The sequence below is a fragment of the Brassica napus genome, chromosome A7 (genome assembly GCF_020379485.1).
Source record: "Brassica napus cultivar Da-Ae chromosome A7, Da-Ae, whole genome shotgun sequence".
Taxonomy (NCBI): Eukaryota; Viridiplantae; Streptophyta; class Magnoliopsida; order Brassicales; family Brassicaceae; genus Brassica; species Brassica napus.
Genome location: NC_063440.1, coordinates 18,641,773 through 18,663,447, shown reverse-complemented (window position 1 = coordinate 18,663,447; position 21,675 = coordinate 18,641,773). Strand labels below are relative to the sequence as shown.

The 21,675-nt window shown below is 30.2% G+C and overlaps 2 protein-coding genes across 5 annotated transcripts; one reads left to right on the top strand and one right to left on the bottom strand.

The window, feature by feature from the left end:
• Window positions 1–6,948: 6,948 nt before the first annotated feature.
• LOC106353303 (transcription factor PIF6) lies at window positions 6,949–8,890 on the top strand. Of its 4 annotated transcripts, XM_013793042.3 has the most exons (7): window positions 7,004–7,144; window positions 7,233–7,416; window positions 7,501–7,671; window positions 7,763–7,876; window positions 7,957–8,022; window positions 8,110–8,175; window positions 8,265–8,890. In XM_013793042.3, the coding sequence occupies exons 1-7, from the start codon at window positions 7,110–7,112 to the stop codon at window positions 8,604–8,606; spliced, it is 978 nt and encodes a 325-aa protein (XP_013648496.1). In that variant the 5' UTR covers window positions 7,004–7,109; the 3' UTR covers window positions 8,607–8,890. The 4 variants fall into 4 exon arrangements, with proteins under 4 accessions (XP_013648493.1, XP_013648494.1, XP_013648495.1 ...); XM_013793040.3 differs by having other exon boundaries at window positions 6,955–7,144; window positions 7,233–7,671; XM_013793041.3 differs by having other exon boundaries at window positions 6,990–7,416.
• Window positions 8,891–12,004: 3,114 nt separating this feature from the next.
• Window positions 12,005–13,411, bottom strand: LOC106353302 (B3 domain-containing transcription factor NGA2). Its single transcript, XM_013793038.3, has one exon. The coding sequence runs from the start codon at window positions 12,991–12,993 to the stop codon at window positions 12,136–12,138; it is 858 nt and encodes a 285-aa protein (XP_013648492.1). The 5' UTR covers window positions 12,994–13,411; the 3' UTR covers window positions 12,005–12,135.
• Window positions 13,412–21,675: the final 8,264 nt, after the last annotated feature.

The window sequence follows — 21,675 nt, the reverse complement described above, 5'->3', positions numbered from 1 at the left end:
ACGTTAGAAAAACTCAAAAACACCAACCGCATAACATTCAACCCAACCAAACGGATCTACGAATTATCAAAAGATATAACAACCTACAATCGATTCATCATCTCCGACTTACAAGCGGTAACAGATTCAGATCGAGAGGCAGAAACCAGATGAGGCTCAAATTCGTAGATCTAAAGGATAGAAAACCCTAGTCTAAAGCCGGCGCCAGCGATGCTGCGGAAGCCACCGCCTCCCGGGAACAGAAGCCGGCGATAGCGATGTTGAAGGAACCATCGCCTCCCGGTAAACCAAAGCCGGCGAAGAAGATGCTGAAGAAGTCATCCCTTCCCAGAAACTAATCGGACGACCACCGAACCTCTATTAGATCTAGACACCACGAAAAAACTAGCTTTTAAAATAGAAGGAAACCCCACAACCGGACCGACGGTGGCTCAAGGAGCCTTGCCGTCGGCCGGAAATCTACGTTTCTCTCTCTCAGTTTCTCTCTCTAACCTTTTGTGTCTACTTATTTTATGTCTAACTAGGAGGATTAGTTATTCTCCTCACACACTTAAAAACATAATTTTTGACAAGCACAAGAAAATGCAGACACAATGCCCATAAAATAAAACCACCATCGACAACATTTTCACATTCCCCACATCACGTGCCTTTTTCCACGTGTCTCCTCGCTTTGTCGCCTCTTTGAATTGATCACTCCTTTGCTTGAACATGACCAATCAAGATGATTTTTTTTTTGAACAACATCAAGATGATTATAAACTCCTTCTATTCTTTTTTTTTATATATTAAAAATCCTTATATTCTTCTCTTTTTTCCTTTTTATAATTGGTATGTTTTAAAAATATACTCTATTGTCTATATTTAAACACCATATTTAACAAACCATTCTATTCTGAAACTTTTTTATATGTAAAAAGTTGTTAGTATATTCGAATTAAGGTCTTCATTCAAAAATTATAATCTTTGTTTGGATATTATATAAATCAAATTTTATATTCTTTTCAAAAAATCATCACACCAAATGTAGTTTAAAAAATATATATACAATTTAAGCTTTTAAATTTTTTTGAACATCCTACATATACATTGTCGGTCCAACAATTTTATATACCATAAGTGAATTTTTAGTTAAATATTTTTATGTTTTTATTATATGTTAAAATAAAATTTGTTCTATGTTTTGTAAAGTAATTCAACTCCATTAATTAATATGATGAAAATAACTTCATAAAATTAATTTTACGTAAATATTATTCAGTGTTATCCTAACATTTAATAAAATTTGATAATAATTTTACTAAAATAATTTATTATTTCAGAATTTCATATTTAAAAATTATTATTATTATCTAAAAATAAAATTTATTCCATGTATTAATAATAAATATTTTGTTAAGAAGGATAAAATTTTATAAAATCATTTATTAATTTTATGGATTCAATGTTATCTTCACAATTACTAAAATCGGTTCTTATATATAATTTTATATTTAGGAATTATTGTTATCAAACAGTACAGCTATTCAATGTATTAATTAATAAAGATTTTATAAACAATGCTAATTCTTTAGTAAATATTAAATAAATCCTATTTACTTATAAATACTAACAAAAATGTCCAAGTATGAAATTGTTTTAAAGAAAATATCCCCATTTAAAATTATATGCTCTAAAAGATTGGTTGAATTGTTTCCCCCAAGATTAAAAAACCCGGACCGGACCGGTGATCTGGGTTAACATTAAAATTTGGTTTTGATTCTTTTTAAATTTTACTTAGAGATTTATATTAGGCTAATCTTTGGTATTGATAATAAGTTAATACTTAATACCCGTCGTTTGTTAATAACTTCCCCAAAAAGAGAAACCCACACGTCTTCTATTTGTTTATCGTACACCATCCTCAGCATCTGAATTTTCCATTGCCACAAGATTTGGGACTGCAGTTGTAAGAAGTAAGTATCGTGAATTTTCCATTGCCAAACGTCTTCTCTTTAAACTATATATGTTTCTTTGGCTATGATGCATATTATTTAACTCATACATTTTTCATATTTTCTTTGTTTTAGAAGGTAACGAAGACCGAAGTGTCTGTCTCAAGATGATACCACTGAATAAGTATTTTATCATTCTCCTACAGATTTTTTTTAATTTGTCATGTTTTCATTTAGTTCATTATGCATTCAAGATTCAATTATTATTTTTCTATTTTATGATACTATTTCTAGATATTAGTCATTAGACAATATATATATATTTATATACATCATTATATATATAAATAAAAACCTGGCTCCGACCAGTCAGTAAATATGCCGAGTCGGTATTCGGTCCGGTTTTTAAAATATTGGTTTCCCCTCTGAATCGGCCATGTGCCTATATACCAGATGTTGCTATCAATAAGCCAGAATTAAGCATTCACGAGTAGTTAATATACAATGTTTTGAGCCTGAAACATTAAAACAATGTCGTTATCACAGTAACTGACATGTATTGCGATGGTGCCCTCTAGTTTGAAGAAGCAAATAGATTTTGGACAGAAGAAAAGGAGGAAATTTTTTTAGCTTGCACCAAAAGAATCTCTCTAAACAAGGGGAGAGATAAAGAAGAGATATGTTCCCCACCATCCCTACCATTACCATCACCGTTCCTCACTTTTTTCTGTCTTTCTTCTTCAAAATTTTCTCTCCACCATTCATTTTTTTTTTTCTGAAAAGTACACCATTCTGTGTTCCCTTCAGTTTTTGTCATATATTTTTTACCTTTTTTTGTTTCTAGATAACCAATATGTTGCATGTATTTGGTCAGTACTTGTCTTTGGATCTGATACAACAACTTATGAATGTTAGGAAAAAAAACGTATGAATATTCCAGAAACCATTCTCTTTCCAAATTTCCAAAAAAATTAGAACGAGCAATTGAAATACCAAAGATATGTATCGAACAAATGTTTTAAATCAAATTTAAGAAATTAAATAATATTTTAAAATTAATGAAACTAAAATCCAGCCTTGAGATGTATAAAACAAAAAATTATACCAATAGATAAGAAAGGAAATATACCTATTACATATAAATGAATTTCAGAAGAAGAATAAGAACTCTCAGAATTCAAGGCCCTCATAGTTTTTCTGTTTCAAAATTTAAATGATAATGTCTGGTCTTTTTATAAATCATTAAGTAGTAAGATAATTTTCCCCTCTGTTTTTCAGAAAAAATCAATTTACTATATTTACTTTATGTTATATCGCAAATTATGATAACTCGACCTTACTGCAATGTGTGTTGCTTGTCAGTAAAATCATGGGGTGGTTTCAGATCAGGATGATTGCATGTCTCGTGACTCTTTGAAGCCTCTCTTGCGGGCCAACTCATTCCATTCTTCTCGTTTTCTGCTTCTTTTTTTCTTGTCACAAAGTTGACCATAACAATTAACAACATCCAATACCAATTATTACATTTCAATAAATAAATAAAATATACATATGGAGAGGATTTTGTATTACGGTAACCATTTATCAAACCGTCTTCGTCATTCTTTAAACAAATTCTTATGTATATAAATAAAACCATACTCTATTTGATAAATGAGTTAACATAATTCGTTTTAATAAACCGTCTGACGTGTGATGAATGAATTAAAATTTATAAACTACTCTGTCGTCGTTTGATAAAAAAAAGCTACTTCGTCGTCTTTTTTCTCTAACAATATGTTTCATCATTTTAGCATGTGGTTTTATTTATGTTTCAAAAAAAAATTATGATTTTTATAGTTGTCACAATTAATTTAAATCATAAAAAATTATAAATAACTAGCACATATATAAAAATATTATAACAATATTATTTAATAACAAAATTATACTAAATATAAAATTTTATATAGAAATACATAAATAAATATTAAACAACAAGCAAAATATCAAATAATTCTAGAAAACTCTTTCCATAATGCTCACATCTATGATCAATTAGTGCATTTCTAAATCTTGTTTTAAAGTATTCTAAATCTTTTTTTTTAAGTATTTGATTTTATGTGTAAAACTTAAATTATAAAATGAAATTTAAAATATTTATGAGATATAAAATTTTAAGGATTAGAATGATGATAACAAAATATTAATAATCATAAATGTGATGTGTATTTGTAAGGATTAAAATTCAAATAAAAAAAATTCAATTTTGAAATTTTGAAAAAAAAAATTTGAGAGCAAAAAACTTCGTATCTGAAATTATATATTGTCTTTTGGAGATACTCTTTCCAATGAAACCAAACTAACTCAAAGATAGTTTAAGTTTTGATATAATATTCCTCCGGATAAATAGATATTTATAAAGTAAAATATATATAAATTAATGTAAATATGTATGAGAAATCATCACTGGTAAAGAACCAAAAATAATTAATATTTGTTAGTATTAATATCTAATTTTAAACTAATTAAAATACTATCCACAAACTTGTTAGGCTCAACAAATATGCAATAATCAAAAAAAAAAAATATGCAATAATCTATAAAAATAACCTGTTTTTATGGTTCAAACAACAAAAGTCAACTTTTCTCTATTTTTATTTTAACTAGGTCAATCATCGGTCCACGATGAAGTTTTTATGCATACATGGTTACATGTTAATGAAGCTTCATCTAACTATTTAGAAAAATTGTGTCAATTCAAAATGTTAAATTTCGAACTAGAACGTTGGAATAGTAGTACCTTCAGATCCTTCACCCAACTTATTATTGTTTTTTGTGTCATGAAATCCCACTTAAGTTTAAGATGACTTTATTTATTCGTTGCTGCTCAAAACAAAAAGGCATGTCGATTTCTCCTTACACCCGAGTGAAAACATATTTACTTTAAACATAATTCAAAGTTTACAAAATAGAGGAAGATTTAGATTTGGTCTAAAGGTTTAAAGTAGTTTAGGAGGGCAATCTAGTGAAGTATTAGTAATGTTCCTTTTTCGTTTATCTTATTATATTTAAGCTTGTTGAAGCTTAATACAGTAATGTATGAATGCATGAAACTCGATAAAGCAAAGATACGGGGTGCGTGCGTGCGTGTTAGCATCGAGGTGTTAGACCATGATTAATTCATGCTCTTAGGGTGGAGATTTTAACTTCGGTTAAGACTCGTTTCTTAGTTTCGGCTAAGAACCGTTTTTTAGTTTTTAACTAAGAAAAGTTACGAACTTTTTTTAGTTAAAAACTAAAAAACGATTTTTAACCGAAAAATGTAAAAAAAAAATGTCAACTTATAAATTAAGAATCATAAATTAAAAGTTTGGGTTAATCATGCTCTTACGTTCATGCTCTTACGTGCGTACCTTTTTGCAGAACTATTGATACTATATTTTATTTCCATTATTATTTGGATTTTTTTATTACGCACTAACCCCGTGATTGATTCAGGCTTTAAAAATTGATTCCCCAATCTTAAAACGCGATAAAGATATGTGTGGCTGCGTAAGATTATATATGTTCCATTTTAATCTTGATCCTCTTATGGCGTCATTTTCCATACCAAAGGACATTTGATTTCCCTTAGCTATACATATTACATAGTAATTTAGTTTATTTTCATATTGCTTAGAAGAGAAACAAAGAATAAGCAGGCATATCGTAGCACACACTAAGACTATGTCCATGAGCCAATCAAGGGCCCAATAATCAAATGAACTGAAGTAGCTGAATCTCTTTTCTCGATCTGACATTTTGAAACCCTAAACTGTACCAATGTGATCTGATCAACACGTAGACGGATTAAACTGGGAAGTTGATTATGAAGCTTTGGGATTTTCTCAAGAAATTTGTTTCACTCCAGTTGATTTTTTTGCTAGCTGTATGGTTTTGCAGGATCAGATATTTGTGATCGATAGAAACTCAAGACGAGGTACCTCAACATCTTTTCTCTATTCTGGTCCCAATTATAGGTGTCTCTAATTAATTTGCTATTGTTTTAGTATACGTTTACAATGTTGCTATCTTTGCATTTTTGACAATATTGAAGTGCTTTTTGCATCATAACGGATTCAATCACGCTTATTAACTACATGATAATGATTCATCGGATAAAATATTTTTTTGGTTAAATCTGTTTATGAAAAAACCCATTTTTGTTGAACAAAAAAAAACCATTTTAATGAAGTTTGCTCTAGAATCGGTTGAAGAATCTGCAATGATCGGATTAAAACGAATACATCTGAGCTGATTTACTCGATCGGGTTAACATGATCGATACCAGTTTACTGAGCAATAAAATCATGTCACGACCAGATGTGATATCGTACAAAAAGCATGGCAAAAGTAATTTGGAAATATCGAAACTGAAACGAAAATAAAAGAATGCAAGAGAGTGTGAGTCATTGTAATGGAGGACAAATGTCTAAATACAGTGCAAAAGGGGACAAAAGGACACAAATGGGGCTATCAAGCACGTGGCTTTCACGTGAACTTCACGCTCTTCCTTTTCTTTCCTTCTTCACTTTTTCTCATTTGAAGAGAATGCTGCCAAAACTCAACGTGGGTCCCATTAGTATATTATGGCGGGCCCAGCCCATTCTCCATTGTCCTTATACTACCCACGTGGGCTTTTTGGCCCGTTCCTTCTTTTTTCTTTTGTCGTAAACAGTTAACCTTGTATTTTGTCGACATTTTATCATGTTTTATCGATTTATGGGAGATAACGAAAACTGATGAAATATATTTTTGTTCTTTTCACTGATGTTCTACAAAATATATTTGTCAATATTGTGGCCATCCGACATACTGGCTTATGTATTATATAAAATTTTAACCCCTCCTGTGTGATTTTGTTGATCATTTGAATAATATTTTTGAAATGTGAAATATAAAAAGCTAAGGGAAAAAATAAAAGATGCTGAGATTCGACATAGTACCAGTGAACAGTACTGCACTGAGAGATTAATTGCACCTGAGAAAGAAAACTAGTTGACATAAAAATAATAATAAAATAACAAAATAAACAAAAGTGAAATATTTAAAGAGCTAAAAGGCAGTGAGGTTGATCAACAAAAAGAAAGATAGCTTTCACATACTCTTCCAAACGAAGACAAAGCCTTTTGGGATCATTCAACAAAGACAAAGATGACTTCTCCATCACCATCTACCTTCAGACCAAATTAAGTTCTTGAATTCACATATAACATATACACACATCTGTAGGTAGATGATGTTTGTTCTTACCAAGCTGATTTATTGTTCTTGCAGGTTAAAAGATCAAGAGTATATGGAGCTTGTGTTTGAGAATGGGCAGTTTCTTGCAAAGAGCCAAAGATCCGAGGCCTTTTCTCTGGAGAATCAACGTACCAAGTCGATCGTGGATTTGTACGAGGACGAGTATAACGAGGATTTCATGAAGAGTATTATTCATGGTGCTGATAAGAAGCTACAGGTTTGTTCCAGAAACATCATGTTTTTTATTGTTGCTGCATATGAAACGAAGATGCTGATGAATCATCACCTTAATCTGGTTCAGAGTTTGAAAGCTTCTTCATCAAAGAAGATGGTGGTTGATTATGAGAACCGAAAGGACAACGAGTTCATACCACCTGATGAGCTATCTGTGGTTGCTGAAAGGTCGGTTGAATTGGGGTTTGACTCAACAGATTTTACTGAAGATAGTGAAGGGTCGACGTATCTAAGCAGTGTAAGACGATTGATTGATTCTTGGTTTGTTTTTTTTATCTGTTAGGTTCTTGTCTAAAGACAGTTTTCTTTTCTTTTTTGTCTCAGCGCAGAGTCTAGATGATGAGTCAGATGATCCGAGGCCACGAGTCCCTGCAAGAACAAGAAAATCTTTGGTCAAGAGAAGACGAAGCAACAGCAACGAGCTTTATAACTCATCTGAAAAAGTAAGTAAATCTCATGAAAAACTTAGTAAAACAATCTGATAGATTCATTTTGTATATTGAAAAATTGTGATGCATAACAGAAGCAAAGAAGCGATATCAACAAGAAAATGCGCAAGTTACAGAATCTACTACCTAACTCTGGCAAGGTTTGTCCACAAGAACAAACTCCCTAATCTGTAGATTTGACCGTTACTTACATTACCTCAAATCAATACTCAAATGTTCATTCATAGGACGATAACGAATCAACGTTGGATGAAGCAATTAACTATATGACGACCCTTCAACTTCAAGTTCAGGTATAACAAGCAAAAATACTTTCATATTAAATAACAAACTCAATCTCAAGATTCGTGTTATCTAACCTGTATAAAATATTGGATGGCAGATGATGACGATGAGTAACAGATTTGCTGCACCAGCAATGATGTTGCCTTTGGGTCCGCATTACTCTCAGATGGGTCTACCAACATGTATGCAAATGGGCCTACCACAGTTTCTGCCTCCGCCTGTTCTAGGATCTGGTGGTAACTCAGCAGATATGCTAAGGTTTCTTAACCATCCCACTGGACTAATAACGCCAATGCAAAACTCTGCATTGTTCACACCAATGGGAAACTATTTCCCTCCGTCATGTGCTGCTTTCCCTAACCAAATACAAAACTCCACCTCCTTGTCGAATCTAGATGACGCAACAACAGATGGAGGATCTCTCTCCGGTAAGAAATAGGATACACAGTGAGCAGATGGTAGTTAACTGCTGATTCGCCTAGACTTGTTATTGTCCAAATAAAATGGTGAGAGCCAGCTGAAGTTGAACCACACAGATCCAAAAGAGCACTACAAGACCAGAACAACTTATCTACTCAAGTCTCTCTCTTTTTAGTGCCAGCTTTTCTAGTTCATGTAACATATAGAGGAGAACAATAATCTAAAGTAATTTTCTGGATATATCTGTGTGAATGATGGAAGTCATTCTAATATTATGAAACAAGCTCCTGAGTTTATACATTAGAGTGAAGCTTCTGTTTCTTGAATGAACTCCTTCACCACCTCCTCCTCGTCTTCCCGGAACTTCTCTTCGTTCCTATGAACACTCCTTCACGGAATCCGATTCCATTTTTTTATTTCCTCCGATTCAAGCGAGGAACAAGAGCTTCTAGGATCGCCAAATCTACAGGACTTGCGACGGATTCCTGCGAATTCGAAACTCGATAAGCCCGCCGCACTAGAAGTTCGTCGGAGAGAATACGCAGAGGAGTTCTCACATCGACATGCTCTGCCGTTTGAATTATGCGCTTTATCACTGCGCGGTGTTTTTGTTTTTCAATACAACATTAATATTGGATCCTTTTAGGCCCGGACCGGCCCATTAGTGAGAGAGGAGGAGAGAATCGAGTGACATCTAGTGTAGACATAAACGAGACAAGAAGGAACCCTGCGTCTGAATTGTCATTCTATACAAAGGAATGCATGTAGAAATGTTCATTCCATTAATTCCACACAAAATTACTATAACTTCAGCAAATAATTCATTTTCTTTTAGCAAATATTACACATGTGACGTCATGTTAAGGGTTTCTATTTATTCATATGAGCAAAATGTTAATTTATCAATTCTTGGTTTTTTTATATTTACTTTCTTTGAAAAGGTTCTAAAATTTTTAAATTAGGTGAATATAAACATCAATAAGTTTAAAAAAAAAAAAAAAAAAATTTTTAATGATATAATAAAATAATACTAAAAGCTTTAACATAAATATAAATATTATAATTTTAAGAATCTATACTATTATTTGCGAAGTAAGTTTTCGCAACAGAGCTCTCACATTAAAAGTTAGAGCGGTTAATATCGTTTATATCCTTAATGAATTTTTATATATAATTTATTATATAATTAAAAACGAATTTATAGTTAATAATATTAGATTTATATGTCATATTAGATTATGAATTAATAGTGTCAAAATCAAAAGATAAATCTTATATATATTGTGTTGTTATCTGAAAATAATATTTTTAATTATAAAATTTAATAATTAAGATATAATTTTTTTTACAATTACATATTAATCAATCAAAAACTTTTGTATATATATATTTTCTAAAATATTTTAAATAGGCGAGTGCTTTTAAAATTTCAACACAATAATAAGCATATATATTTTGTACGAAATTTTTTACCATATATAAAAAATTTGATGTTTTTAAAAATTTTAAGAACATACTAATAATTTATTATGATTATTTTCAAATTAATAAAATATAACCAATACATGTTCAAAAGAAAATTATGCCCGCATATGCGAGCAAACCACCTAGTTATAAATACTTAGACATATATAGATTACTAAAATTATATACTAAGTTTGAACTCTTCTTTCATTTGATTTATTGCATTGAAATTTTTTTATTGTTGTATTCTTTCACTGATGTTTTTTTGAAAATTAAGACCAAAACTTATTTATGTAAGGATCGGCTGCAATCTTGAGTTTCTTTAGCTTGGCGCCATGGCCAGCATTGATTGCTTAGTCTAACATCTCATCTGCTCTCACATGCATATAGATTTTATATGATTACATTATGTGATCTATATAGGTAAATAGCCCTCGCTGATTTCGATGGCTTTTTTTACAGCTATGGTATGGATAGGCTATTATTAACTTTAGCTGACATGGTCCTGATTCTGCTTAGTTTAACGAACTATAAATGTTAAATATCTATGAATTTCTATCTCTCATTCAAGATTAGATTCCCACAAAAGTAGCAAAAGTGCACATACACATACACACACATATATATAGATAATATCGATAACCATTTTTGTGCTAAATCAATAATCATCTACATATTCTTAGCAAAAAAAAAAAAAAATCATCTACATATATTTGGTAATGACGCCTTTAAGTTTTGGAGTATAATAACTGTTTCAATATCATCTCTGCATGTGCTCATAGCTCATGCTAGTATATAGGTTTACTTCGCGGTATGCTAAAACAAAACCCTATAACAGACAAAAACTGTTGACATACCTAAAATTTATTTCAATCCTCCCAAAAGGCTCTAGAATTTCTTTTATCTGTAGTATCATTCAAGAAAAGCGTGAACTAAATCTTGTTTAGTTTTATTGTACCAATACACTGAGGCTCCAGAAATCTATACATATCAAAATATTCTAAACTAATCTTAACACTAGCTAGCCAGCTATATAAGCCCTAGATTCTACTTACTATGGTATATACAGACTACTAATTAATGCTTTTGATAAAAAAAATACAGACTACTAATTAATGCTTGTGAGTTGTGACTATATTTGCAGAAATCATGATAACCAAGAACAAGTATACCACACATGTACATATCATCACATTGTATTAGTTGTTGATTATATTTTATTTTTAGCTAAAACAGTATATCACCAAAGGAATGCAATTAAATGATCGGAGTTAACAACACATAAACAAACAGACCTAAAGTTAACACTCCATGCGTTTATCTACATATATATGTATTAGTGTGTGTGAGCTGCAATGATCAAGACAAAGATCCATTTATTTCTGTAACAATTAATGCATCAGCAATATATGTGAAACAGATCATTCCTTTTCAACCTTACCAACCTGAAAAAACTATACTTCTCACTTATTTATTTAATACTAAAAGATAAAGTAAAGATTATTTTGAAGTGTAAATTTTATATATCTGTTTTTGTCTCTGCCCATCCCCTGCAAGCTGCAAAATCTGCTTGACTAATTAAGCAGCAACAACAGCTTCAGAAATGCAGCGGTAACAGCACATCAGCCATCAAAATAAACTAAACAAAGTAAACAGATCAATAACAATTTAATGTCAGTATACACAATATTGCAATTACATACTATAAATATATCTACATATACATGCATATATTCCCCACTTGTAAGACCTCCCATATCTTCTGATTAGTTTCTGACTAGAGGAACATGGGTTTTTAAGTTTTAACACTGATCCCTAGCTATCCAAAGTTTATGTTCTTATACGCTCTGACCCACCGAAGCTAATAGGAGACTTATTGAGAAAAAGCTTCGAACCTTTTTGAAGAACAAGTTAGAATCAAAACAAAAGACTTCGGTTAAAACCAAATTCGAATCTTTAAAGAACATGTTATTTCTTGATATTATCATTAAATCTTGAACAACAACCTTGAGTTACATATATGTAATATGTATAATTCCATATATAATGTGTATTAAAGTAGTGATTAATCTTATAACCAATCATCATCTTCTATCCAAATCGAAAGACAAAGAAGACTTTCCTTTCTTTGTTAACAAGTGATGATCCTCATCGACACTTGCAGCTTCCATTGCTACCAAAGACTCATCATCACTGCTCACTAGCCTCAACTGGAGAAGAGAACCAACACTAGCCATAGAAACGCCGCCACCACCGGAAGACGACGACTCTTCCTCCGTGCTATTCACACTTCCTCCGCCGCCGCCGCACTCCATGTCCACTCCAAACAGCCTTAACCTCTTCTCTCCTCTTGATGAAGGTATAGCAGCCACGTGTGCTGCTCTCCTTTGCATTATCAACGGCACAGATTCAATTACAGCCGGTGGATCATTTCTCTCCATTGAACTCACATAATACCCAATTCCAAGATCTTGTTGATATCGATGATAAAGGTTCTGAGGATGAGAGAAAGAGTAAAACCTAGGGAACATAGCTCCAGCGAATTGATGATGATGATCTGGAATCTTTGGTCGTCTCCTCCAATCAATGAAAAGCTTGTCTTTATTACCAGGATCTCTCTGAAAAGAAACGATGTCGCCAGCATCAAGCTTCTTGTCTTTGACGAAGCGGCTCCAACCTTTTGTCATGACATAACTCTGGCTACTGTTCCAGTAAGAGTAACGGAATCTCCATGAGTTTCCTGTTCGGTCTTCGAAGTTTAGAAGCAAACCTTTGCTGCTGTCAGAATTGTTGTCTAAAGGGAAGTATCTCTCCGCGTGTTGCTTTGGGATCACGAGTCGGTTTAGTTTGCCTACGTCGCTTGGTGTTACTACTTTTTCAAACATGTGCTCTCTCTCCATTGAAGAGGCTTTTTCCACAGGATTCTCTTCTTCTTGATTCATCTTCTTGTTTGAGAGAGAAGATAAAGATTCAAGAAATGAAACCCTAGTTTTGAAATTGAGAAAAGAAGGGAGAATGGGAGGAGAGAGTATGGTGGTGGATGAGATTGACCTAATTATGCAAAAGTAGAAAGTGGGGGTGTTTGCGCCTAACTTCACTGATTAGCACGATTCTTCTGTCTGATTCTCTCCATTAAAGTTTTCTCTCTCTACTGTTTATGGAGCAAGAAGCGCTTCAAATCTAAGAAAGATAAACTATAATTAGGAACCATACCATCTCTCAAGAACTAGTTAATGAGGAGAGATAGAGAAAGAAAGAGCTCAGGAAATATAAGATTGATAGAGAGATGGGCTAAGAGGAGAGAGAAAGAGGGGGAGACCCATCAACTATATGGTTCTGCTCATGTGAGCTTCTTGTCCTTTTTTTAACCATCCTCGTTTCATTTTTCTCTATAGACATTGGTATTGGAATTATTATAAAACTAGTTTGACTAAATTTTGCAGATTATATTTTATAATCTAATTTATTTTTAAGAAATTAATTTCAATTTTGATACAATATTTTAATTTCCAGTTATTGTAAAATAAAATTTGTTATTTTCTAATATTTTAATAAAGTCATCAGAAATTCAAAAATAATGTAAAAATTCTAAATTTCAAAAAATCCTAGAAAAACATATTTTGAAAATAAATAAATAATATTAGATAAAATAAGGCAAGTATAGTTTCAAAATGAAGTTTCAGAAACAAATTGAATTTAATAAAGAGCAAAAATCTAAGAGGTCTTAAATCATTTTTGGTCAACTCTTAGAAGTTTAAGAGTTCTTTTTGTGGTATTTGGTAATGACAGAAAATCACACATGAAAATAACAGTCCTTTCTCTAATAGTATAAAACTAAATGGTTGGGATCATGAGGAGATCTAATATAGTTTTGTTTTTGTTGAAGAAAAAAAGTAAAAGATTAGTATAGATAAAACTATTGTATTTTTATGAACATGAGAATTACTGAGGTATGTTGTAAGGCTTTTGGGATGGGTTGCCACATTTGCTTTTACAAGGACAAGATGACATGTTGTTTTATAGTTTGGTATTTACTGTTGACTTTTTATTTGTTCGGCCCTGAAATTTATTTGAAGAAAAAGTGACAATCTAATCAAAAATTCAAAAAACAAAAAGGGAACAACTCATTTTTTCTTCAAAAAACAATGAATTTATACATGAGAGTATACGTTATACTTGAGTATATGTTGACCAGAGCCGGGCTTGAGCATACACCCACGAAACATTTGAATGGGGCCCCCATTTTTGTGGGGCCCCCATTTTACAAAAAAAAATTATTTATACATATATATTCATATATATTTATATATAAATGTAAATATTGAATTAAAAATAAACAAAAATACATTTATATTATGCATAAATTTAACTGAAAGTAACAGGTCTTTTCTTATTATAATTTAAAAATGAATAATTCTTTTTGATAAACAATACAATACATAATTCAAACTAAGTTTTGCTGAAATAAAAATTAATGAAAATATTATTAATTTTTTTTAAAAAAAATTTAAATAGGGCCCCCAAAACTTCAGGACCGGCTCTGATGTTGACAACAAAAGAATACATTTGTTCAAGTAAAGCATGCAACTAGAAATATGTTCAAAGCAAATTTAAGACTTATTATTACGAAGCTTAAAGCTCAAAGGGATTTTTTTTACTAAAAAGGAGATTTTCTCACGTTAAAAAGACGGATGTTTTCGTTATCATACGCAGGTATAAATTTTAATATATCAGGTATTAATCTTAATATATATCAGCTCACGTGAAAACATTAATACAATTTAAAAAAATTCTCGTGGAGCGACCAAAGTATCTAGAGCTACCGCGATGAAGATTTAAATACTTACTCGATACAATACTGCACTAGTTGTGTGTACAGCTCATATTTAGACAGACATCACGTAGACATTAGTACATAATACACATGTTATTCAAGAACAAGACACGACACTCGCATGACCACTCCCAGTGAAAATTAAAAGCTTGTTAAAAAACTTCGCGTGAATTCACGTTAAATCTTATCGTTATTTACGTACGTGGTGAGTGGTCCTGAAAGAGACAAAAGCACCATTCATGTCTCTCTGGCCGATTTCGGCTTAATTAAGGGAGACTAATCTATAACGTAAATCTTAATTTGGCGTGATTTAACAAAAAAACTCTCATGTTTTATTTTGCTTTTTAAAAATAAAGAGTAGGTGGAAGAACATTGATCGAGGTGGTCCAAACTCTCATCTCACATTGGGTCACTTGAGTGGTCACAAAACTTTCAGGCGATAAACTGTTAATCTTTCTTCGATGGTTACCACCAGAGATTAAATAAATAAACCGCAGCTATACTACTTATTAATTATATATATATATTAGTCTATACCCGTCTTTTCTTGATAACACATCCAACATGAAATCACATTATTAAATTATTTACAATAACTAATCGATCCAAATTTTACTCTATCTGGCTCACCAGTGGGATTTCTGTAAGATGATTTTCTGCAAAGTAATAATGACGGATAAAACAAACTATTTCTAAATCTGAAATGGTGCAAAATCACTAAATGTTTAATTTATGGGAAATTCGGAAGGAGACGTCTTAGCGTCGCCCTTTTCAAAGCATGTACCCCTGGTAGCCACGGGACCAACCTAGAATTCTATTAATATTCTATAAATTTTCCTTTACATTCTAGATTTAAAATTTGAAATAAGGGAAAACATTTACATAGATTTGATTTTAAAGAAAAACACGATATCATATAATACCAAACAAATTTTGTCACAACTATTCGTACTTGTAAGTTTATGCAGATTATTGACGACACACACGCTTTATCTTAAATTTCCAGTTACGTTTTATCGTAATAAAATGATTAATAGGGAAAGAAAACTCACATAATTTATGTTAACTGATAGGGTGCTCTTGAAATAAAGATATATTCTATATTATAGTTATTTATTAAGATTCATTTCTATTAGAATTAGGTTTACTACGGATGAATAAATACAGATATCTTTGTGAATGAAATACATAAGCTTTCCAATTATTTCAGTTGCAAATGATTATTTCAGAATATAGTTAAACAAAATATATATAGTTTTGTCATAATTTGAAGTTTCGTGGTTTAACAAAAAAAGGTAATGGAAAGTAATGGTAGGGCTTTAACCAGAGGAGGAAATCATGAGGTTTAATAAGAAAATGGAGAGTACTATATGGTAGGGGTTGGCTATGAAAATTTGTGGAGATGTTAAAAGTATAGTTTATAGGGCAAGGACCACTTCTTATATATAGACTAAAGTAACATATGCTTTGCATTGCACTTAACTCTTTTTTAAAGTCTGCTTGCTTCTTTTCCCTATTTCCTTCACCATATAACCCTCCTTTTCTGTTTGAGTATCTCTCCTCATTGCATTTTGTCTTCAAGTTTCGCAGATTAATTTACCGTTTTCCTCTACAAAGTCAATGATTACATTGCATTTGTGAACGATGTTGAACAAAATTAAGAACATGGTTTGAATTACTAGGGAAACAGTGTTTGTCGACAAAGATGTGCATATCATTAATACAATGATAATACGAAGGTAAATGGAACTATAGCTAGGATTTTTTTTTTGTTACATGTACGTAAATGTAGTTTTGGACAGACGCGACATTCGTATTAATCAAATCTAGTTTCATATGTTATTGTTACCGCGACCATATTATGGGAGAGGACAACGAAAGCAAATAGCAAAAAAGATAAAAGAACTATTATTTGTTAAACCCTTTCTCAAAAAAAAAACTATTATTTGTTTGTGTACGGTAATATTAGCTAGGTCGCAATCAAAAAGAGGGTAGTGGTGAAATAAAAGACTGACCATTTTATTTAATAAAAATAATAACAAAGTTGTAAGATTGATATGCATGGTGCGATAATGGGGACATGTTCCAACCGTCATGTGCCCCCAGGGTCTAGGACCATCTATCCCTATCCCTAGCCAACCTATTAGATTGTTTAATCTGGTTATATGTGGTTTAAACTGGTTAGGACCTTTGTATTTATAGCTGAAGGGTTACACTGCAACAAAATCATATTGAATAAACAGATTATCATTTTCAATTTAATTTGTTACAATATAACCAGTACTTCAGCTATATATAAAAGGGCCCAACCGGTTTAAACCACATAACCAGAATACTATCTAATACAAACCCTTTCGTCTATTTAATAGATAGCTTAAGCTAAATTATTTTAAGAACTTTACTTATGACATGGACGGTATTCTCGAAATTGGCTTTGTAAACTATTTATATAGTTTTTTTCTCGACATTAGTTTGGATGGAATATGGCACATATAGGAAACAAATTGACTAGCGAGCTGAAAATTATATACACTGAGACATTTTATATTGGAAAGAAGAGGGCATATAGTTAATGAAGAGTTCAAAATTTCCGTCGCAAATCCAGACTGTTTCCTTGTAGTTATCGGTTTCAAGTTTCAAATGCATTATCAGTTCGTTTGGCTCTGAACTAATAATTTAGCTTTTTTTAAGTAATAGCATAACCTAGTAAACTTTGAACAAAAAAGTATAACCTATTAATTAAAACTTATCAAAAAAAAAAACCTATTAATTAAACTACAAAAAGATATTTAATTATCCAATAATAATTTATTTAAAAATATATTTTACTATTGTATTTGTTGGATGGAATATCAAGAACTTTATACTGTTGGATGGAATATCAATAACTTTCGCATTATGAAATTATGTTAACATGTAAATGGATGATTATAACATTAGTTTTAATGTTGACTTGCCTTCATCTCTTGATCTCGACCTTTAGGGCTCGCACACACAAACAATGACAATGATCGTATATGCTTAACTTATATTAATACATTTTGTGGTTTAGGTATTATTTGAACTTATAATATACATATGAAAATAGACATGAAAAAAATTCTCATTGCGAAATTTCCAGCTAAAATTCTTTTACCATCAGAAAAAAACGACTTGATTAATTTTATTTTCACTTTCTTAAAACTTTTCTTGATATCATAGATAGCAACATACTAGTATTATCTAGCTAGCATTGCAACATGTGTATAAGAACCTTTGCATTTACTGTTCCATGAAGCCATTACATATGTGAATTTGGCAATATATATGGCCTCTGCAATGGCTGCATAAGTCAGCTGCTCTTGAACCTAGGCTCAAGCTTTTTTTGTGCAACTCCTAGGCCCAAGCTATAACTACATTATTCATTGACTGTTACCGCTAACTAACCACATGTACAACTATATATTACATGCACATACCATAACATAAGAAATCAATGTTCTGGTGGTCTTGGTCTCTTGAAACCGGCTAAATTAGCAAAAAAAACTAACCAAGTTAAAGATTTGACATGTGTCGATCACCATATGAATTTTGAAAGAAAATGATGACATAACATATTAACAATAATGATATAGCTTGAAGTTAATTATGACATAGACATTTACATTTAATGTTGATTTATATTTTTGGTAAATTCTTAAAAATATGATAATAACCCATAGATCATTATTAATATAACAATAAATAATATAATAGTAGAAATATAAAGATAATAATATTTTTCAAATTTTCAATTATTATTTAGTTTTATCTTTCATAATTATATAGTTTTTATTATTAAAACAAATTTTCAAAATTTTATGCAGTCTTTTTAAAATTGTAATTTTCTAATAACAATGCCATTAGTTTTTTTTAACATCAACAAATTTTAAAAATATTATTAAGTTTTACGTTTTGATTTTATATACGTAAAAAAATTTCTCATAATTTTATATAATTTGATTATATATATTTTTACCAAAATAAATAAATAGAAATATTTTTTAAATTATAATTTAAATATATGCATATATATTATTAAATATAATTTTGAATAAAAAAATATTCGTTTTATCTTAATTTTTTACATAAAATTAAATTATAAATTAAATTAAATATTGTAAGAAAATAATAAAATCTAAAAATGAACAAAATTTTATTTTAAATATAATTTAAATTTAAAATTTTTTATTTCTGCACATGATACAGGAAAACACCTAATTATAAAAAAAAAAAAAAAAAATGTCGATGGTGTCTGAAATGGTTGAATAATTTTAGTTTATTAAAAAAGATTCAACCCCTCCCACCATCTTTGTTTGATTAAACTCTGATAACTAACACTACAAATCGTGTGATTTCAGATGTTATTGTTGGAACAATTAAATGTCCATGGGCTTTAATTAAAAACATGTGAAACGAAATGGGCCAATAAGTGGCCTTAATAGATTTAATGAAGAGAATGGGACATTGTCCCACATCGGCCGAGAGAGGAAGAGTTCAAGTTAACATTACATTTTCATATTCCTCTTCTGTCTAAAAGAATAAGAAAAGAGATTCATGTCAAGAACAAAAGAAAAGGAAGAGATGTCTATGAACCATGCTAATGGAGAAGCCCAATTAATATGGGCGAGGTTTTAGCTCATTACTGGCATGTAGGCTGTATGTAACAAAGTCGCAAAACTTATAGATATAATCTCGCTCTCTTATTTCCAAAACTGTATTGGGCCTAAACCGGCTCGAATCTAGTGGCCTCTGTTTGTGGTTGGATTACGTGGCTGGTTTACGTGAGTATTATTTTATATCATGATAGTTAGAGCTGGTCCCACTGATTGTGCCAGGTCAATGGTGAGGTGGCTTTAGCAAACACATTAGTTCATGGTTTGTTTTGTCGGATTACATACCATAAGATTTTATAGACTAGTCATCAATTCATTAACGATAAATATTCAATAAAATCATTTGTATCTTTCAAAATATAATCTTTGCACCCACCCGTCATTTAAGATCATGAAATTTTGTTATTGGTTACAATCCATCTACGTCTACGTTTTATTTTGACATTAAAACAACGTGCTAATGTAAAAGATCTGTCGACTAATCTGAATCCGATTCCTTCTATGGTGTGAGATATTATAACAAAGATGTTGACTGTATCTTTTTTGTTAAAGCGGATGTTGACTGTATCATTGGGTTTCCTCTTTGCATATGCTACTTATCATTTCATTTGACAATATAGTTTGTAGCAACCTGTTTTGTGTATTTCTCTACCTTTTTGTTTCACAATAATATTTTTTTTATAAAATACATACAATTGAATATAATATCTTAAAAATAAAGAAAGAATTGAGTCATTTAGTATTAATGTTGTTTATGGTTTCTCATTATTAATTGAACAACTTTACTTATTGTACAGAAAGTGTAATTAATGTTAGGGTAGACCCAAACTACAAGATATATGCTGGTTAATTATTATCTTAAATTTTGAAGTGGTAATAAATTAAATATCTCACATAAAAATATTGGATTTTTAATTTTAACCAATTCACTGTTGAGTGTTGACTCATTCATCAACAAATAAATTATCAGCTAGACTTCATCAAAAAATACAAATATGTTGGGACATTTTTAAAATTGTTCTAAAGAAATAATCTTATAATCCAACGGATCTCTAAAATATTACTTGAATAGTCATTTTCTTACGTGTCGCGTTTAATTTAATTCTTACAACGATTGATTGCATAAGTACTATTAAGTATTAACGAATTAAAAGTATTATACCTAATTGCCATTATCAAAAAATATTTATTTTTAATTTTTATTGCCTTTTTATATTATTTCCAAATAACATATATATAAAATAAAAATATTAAAAGAAAACATTATATTTTAAAAACGAAAATATATATTATGCATAAAATGATTTCGTAAACAAAAGTTCACAAAATAATCTTGATATTAAAACAATATATTTCCTTTAACATAATATTAAATAACATAATATATATTTTTTATTTAAGATAAATATATTTTATTTATATCAAGTTATTTTGTCATATGATGAAAAACAAATTCAATAACATAAACCAAAATATCTTTAATGAGCTAGAAATATTTTAGAATTAATACTACTGAGATGTTTTATTTATATTTTCATAGTATTTTATGCTAAATTTAAATTATGATTTACACTTTCCATATTATTAATAAGATTATATATATATATATATATATATTTCAAATTTAACTTAATATTTCACTTATATAGTATGCTTTCTCAAAAATAATTCACTTAAAAGATGGTATTTATTTTAGAAAATTTTAAAGTAACTTAATAATTTTATGGTTTAACATAATTTATCAAAATAATTTGCAAAGTGATTTTAAGGATAATACTGATTTTAGGAAAAGAAACTAAAAATATTTTTTTTACTATAAGACTATTTGACTTTAGAGAAATATATACAATCCAATATATGTCCAAATAATAACCAAACCAATTAGATATTATATATATATATCCAAAATCATATTTTTAATCCAACTAGTATAATATAATTTATAAAAAATCGTAAATATAAATTACATAATAATTTAAATTGAAAATAAAATATTAACTAATTATTATAATATGTTTATCAATATTTATATTCGTGTATAGCATATAAAATAACATAAAATAACCATATTTTTTAAAAAAACCATATATTGAAATCACCAAATATAGCATATAAAATAACCATATACTAGGTGAAAGATCCACACTATGCGCGGG